This window comes from Ixodes scapularis, unplaced genomic scaffold (genome assembly GCF_016920785.2).
Source record: "Ixodes scapularis isolate PalLabHiFi unplaced genomic scaffold, ASM1692078v2 PGA_scaffold6__148_contigs__length_123643588, whole genome shotgun sequence".
In the NCBI taxonomy this organism is placed as follows: Eukaryota; Metazoa; Arthropoda; class Arachnida; order Ixodida; family Ixodidae; genus Ixodes; species Ixodes scapularis.
The window spans coordinates 26,427,052-26,431,503 of NW_024609881.1; the positions used below are offsets into that span (position 1 = coordinate 26,427,052).

The 4,452-nt window shown below is 46.0% G+C and overlaps 1 protein-coding gene across 1 annotated transcript; it reads right to left on the reverse strand.

Moving 5' to 3' along the window:
- Positions 1-3,129: 3,129 nt before the first annotated feature.
- On the reverse strand, positions 3,130-4,080 carry LOC121838450. The gene has a single exon (XM_042294721.1). It carries the CDS (start codon positions 4,078-4,080, stop codon positions 3,130-3,132), a length of 951 nt encoding a protein of 316 aa, XP_042150655.1.
- Positions 4,081-4,452: the final 372 nt, after the last annotated feature.

Genomic DNA, 4,452 nt, shown 5'->3' on the forward strand with positions numbered 1-4,452 from the left:
GTGAGCCTAGCGTTCCCCTACCCGAAAATTCCTGGCTGTGCCCCTGATGTGTGGCACTGATTGTTTGTTTTATTAAACTAATTTTTTTCTCCTTAATCAACAGCACGTCAGGAAACATGAAGACATCTAGCACATCGTGTAATAACGACTTCATCCGTCCGGTGAACGAGGGGGCCTATTTAGACGAAAGTGGAGCAGCGGGTGGGCCGGAGCCGGAGGCTTGCATTGTCGAAGTGTATGAAGTGGACGAGGAGTACCAGTCGGGGGCGGGTGGGAAGCCCATTCCCTCCAGCTTTTTCCAGTGGTGCTACGAACGAGCCGCAAAAGAAAAGGAAAAAGAGCAATCCTGACCCGCTCTTGATGGAGCTCCAAAATATAAGTTCTAGTGTTGCATGCCAGAAGAAGCCAGATGCGCATGAATACTTTGCCCTATCGTTGTGCGATCCAATGCGATCTATTCATCCAACCAAAGTGTTAAGAATGCGTAAAAACATCTTGCAGGCTATCGAAGACTGCCAGGACTAAATAACTTAGGCTTGTTTCAGATGGGGCAATTTTTTCCAGTAATCCCGCCGTTCCTTGCTATACCCGTTTTCACCTCAAGAACCATAGTAAAAAAAGTTCGGCTCCTCGCGGAGCACTACTAATTTCCCTCGTTACGCTGAGAATTGAGACATATGTAGGTGTATTTTAGATTAGATATGTGTTCTCTTATCAAGACGTACACGTTTCAAACGCCAAAAGCATCGCTTCTTCCTCCGACGACTAAATTTTGTGAGAACTACTTCGCGCGGCGTAGGAACATGGAGCAAAACTTCATTTTTTCTTGAGGTGAAAACGGGTATAGGTGGCATCGAGCCGGATCAATTCCAGCAATTCCGTGTTTCAGCTCGAGGATCTGTAAATTGCTCTGTCTGTAGTGAGACTTCGCGCTGCCAAGAGGGTACCTGGTTTAATTTTGTTATATTTTTAATGTTTAAAAGCTACTGGGGGTGCAATAGTGGAATGTAACATTCAGTGCATTTAGTCTACAGTTGCAGGGCATTTACAGACGTGAGGCTGTTGTGTGCAATACATTACCTGTGTACAACTTTGTTTTCTGTTTTGGTAAGATTGCTGCATAGCATGTTGTGCCCAAGCAATGTTTTCATACTATTAACAATATCTTATTTCTAGGAATGAAAGTTGTCAAGACTAATCTTCTTTTATGAGTTTCACTTTGATTATATGTACCTGGTATGTTGTTATTGTTACCATTATAAGCCGTGGATTCTGTACTGCTGCAGCAGGCAATTTACGAAGATGGTGATATGTTCAAGTTACATCTATATACAGAATATTTATTCAAGAGTTCAAATACATTGCTACAACTAGTGCAATACAAAATTCAAAACAAAATGTGCAATGTGAGAAATATGTAAACTTGGCAAGTTGTTGTGAATCAATATACCTACAGCATCTACTAAGTGCCTCCAAACAGCAACTTACCAATGAAGCAACTGGATATAAATGTAATCGGGACTTGGTGCTGCATGTACAGGTTAGTTGAAATAATCATGGTTAGTCAAATTAACTAGTCATTGCCGTGTGGCACATGCACTCAACGGATAGGCTAAAATGTTATCTCTAAACATGCAACCCCATCCTTTCTTTTTTTTTTTCGTTACAGCTGTAGAGGCGACAAGTATAGACATTCACTTTATGCTGCAATTTTGTTGTTCAGAAATGTACTGTTAATTACCATAATATTTTCTGGTGATGTACGATTCTTGCTATAGAACATTTACTATATTCGCAAGCGCCCCGGCCCGCACTCGAGGAATCATGGGAACGGTGTTCCTTCAGCTCCTTGGTGATTGCTAATTTTGACCAATTCCATGGTTACACAGTTTTTGAGCACAACTCGAAATCACCCTACCCTCAAGGACCTGTCGTACCACTTTTAAAATTGCTCGTGAATGTCAGCATTTTTGATACTGCAGCTCAACCTGGCTGAGCTGCAGAAATCTCTTGCAATATTATCATTCTCGTGATTGTTGTTTTAGCGGCAATGGTTTAAAAAGCCGACAATTCACAACAACGAAAACCAGGATTTAGCTCGGAGTCAGTGGGGCTTATAGCATTTTTAAAGTTTCCAACTTAATATCACGAAAATGATAATAATGCAAGAGATTTCTGCAGCCCGTCCTGGTTAAAGGATGGACAGCATGGACAGTGTCAAAAACGCTGACATTAAGAAATTTTAAGAGCGATATGATAAGGCCTTAGGGTATATCAGGCGCTTGTTTAGGGTGACTCCGAATTACGCTCAGTTTTGCTTTTGTTTCTCAAGCGCGTCTGGCTACGTTGGCCGGACGCTTCGGAAACGCAGACGCGAAGCGCTGCGCGTGTGGTTTGACTGGGCGCACGCGTCTGGCTTAGCGCGCGCGCCAAGCTGAGACGCACGTCTAGACGCACTGGAAAACGCACCATGTGGGCTAGCCTTAACGTTGCAAATACGTCTTCCATTACCGGCAAGGGATAATAAATGGTCTGTTCTGAGGTTCGGGTTCAGCGTTACCTTATAGTCCCCGCATAACCTTATTTTGTTTTTTCGGTTTAGGAACGACGACCAACGGAGTTGCCCACTCACTCTGCTGAACAGGAACAAGGACCCGGTCTTTACAAGCCAGTGCAACTCTTGCTCTACTGATTCTCTTAAAGCGAATGACGGAGTTTTATGTCTACAGAAAACTGGGGTTGTGTCGTCCTTCAACACTAATTTGGCTTGACTGCCCGCGATTAATCCCAGCGCAGGTTCAAAAACTTCCGAGAATCATTCAATCAGCGCTGCCACTTTGTCTAGACTAACACCATACACCCCCATCCAGTCTAGCTTTAACAACTCTAGCCAATTCCGGCCCATTAACAAGGTGTCAAATTTCTGCGGCGTTCGCAGCACAAGCGACAACACCATGGTGTGCCCATTGTGCTCCACAGGTACAATCAACTTGCCCAATATCTCCAACCGCACGCCCCCATAAGTTTTTAACTTTAGGCGACCGTTTGCGAGAGACAATCCCGGTCAGTACTGTTTATAAAACTGTTCAGGCACAATGAAAACCGACGCTCCCGTATTCATCTGCATCGTCACCCTTCTGCCCGCCCACGAACTTCAGTAGTGTAACCCCCTTTGCTAGCATTGCAAGATCCAGTGTTGTACAGCCAAGCGTTGTCCTCACCACTACCCTCTTCTACGGCGTGCACCAAACGGGACGTTGATTTGGAGACCCTTGCCAGGTGTCCCACTCGCCTACAAACTCGGCACTTGTACTTCCCGAACGGGCAAATTGACTCGGCATGGGGAGCTCCGCAGCGGAAACAACATGACGCCTCAGACGTCTCCATGGTGACTGCCATCGTCGCCTTCCTGGTAGAAGCTCCGACATTCCTGTCTCGGACGAGACGTTGGACGGCGTTCACCTCCACTTGCTCCGGGGCTGCTAGCTGAAATTTCTTGGTCTCTGCTCTTGCGAGTTCATGCTTCTGGCACTGTCGCACGCCGCCGAGAAAGTTAGTTTTCTTTTTTAGAAGCTCTGCTTGGGCTGTCTGGTCATTAAGTCCCGCGACAAAACGGTCCCAGAGTGCTTCATCCAGGAACTGCCAAAAATCGCAGGTGGCCGCGAGCCTTTTTACCTCCACCGTAAATGTCGCCACCGTTTCCTTCTGAAGCTGGGCCCTCTGGTTGAATTTGAATCGCTCGGCGATCATCATCGACTTCGGAGCGTAATGCTCCTCCCTCAGGTCCATGACCAGATGAGCATAGTCCTTCTGTTCTAGCTTCACTGGGGTTAACAGCGTCCTCAACGTGCGGTATGCTTGCTTCCCGATGGCCGTTACAAAGAGCAAGACCTTCAAATCGTCGCTCACCTTCATTGATTGAAAATAGTGCTCCAGCCGCTCGACGTCCGACTCGAAGTCTTCATTCCCATCCTCGATGAACTGCTCAAACCGGCCGCCGCACGAAGCCATAATGTGGTCCTCCTTCAAGGCGCTTCCGTTGTTGCAGATGACAGTGCTGACTTCTGTCTTTCCAGCCATCCCATCTTCGTCGCCACTGTTTTATCTTCGAGGGAAGAGCTCGGTGACGCGTGATTTATTCTTTGCTTCCAAGAATACAAGTCCAAACGTAGACACGCTCGCGGCTGCTTTCATACTGATAGCAGCCTCGCTATGGATAGGAAAGAGTGACGATAAGGTTAACAGCCACACGGCCCTTGACTCGGACACAATGACACAATACCGCGCGCGTAAACTCTATACTAATATGAGCGAGGGAAAATCTGATCGTAATTGGTAGATCAGACTTTCATGACTAAGCATAAAAAAATCACAAGAAATTATCAATATGTTTAAAGCGTGTTTAGAGGCAGTAGGTCTTCACATCGTTCTTCGGGTGAGACAATTTTAGAT

What these genes read in the sequence shown, in the direction of transcription:
- LOC121838450 (XM_042294721.1), bottom strand. Translation starts at nt 4,080, where the DNA reads ATGGCTGGAAAGACAGAAGTCAGCACTGTCATCTGCAACAACGGAAGC.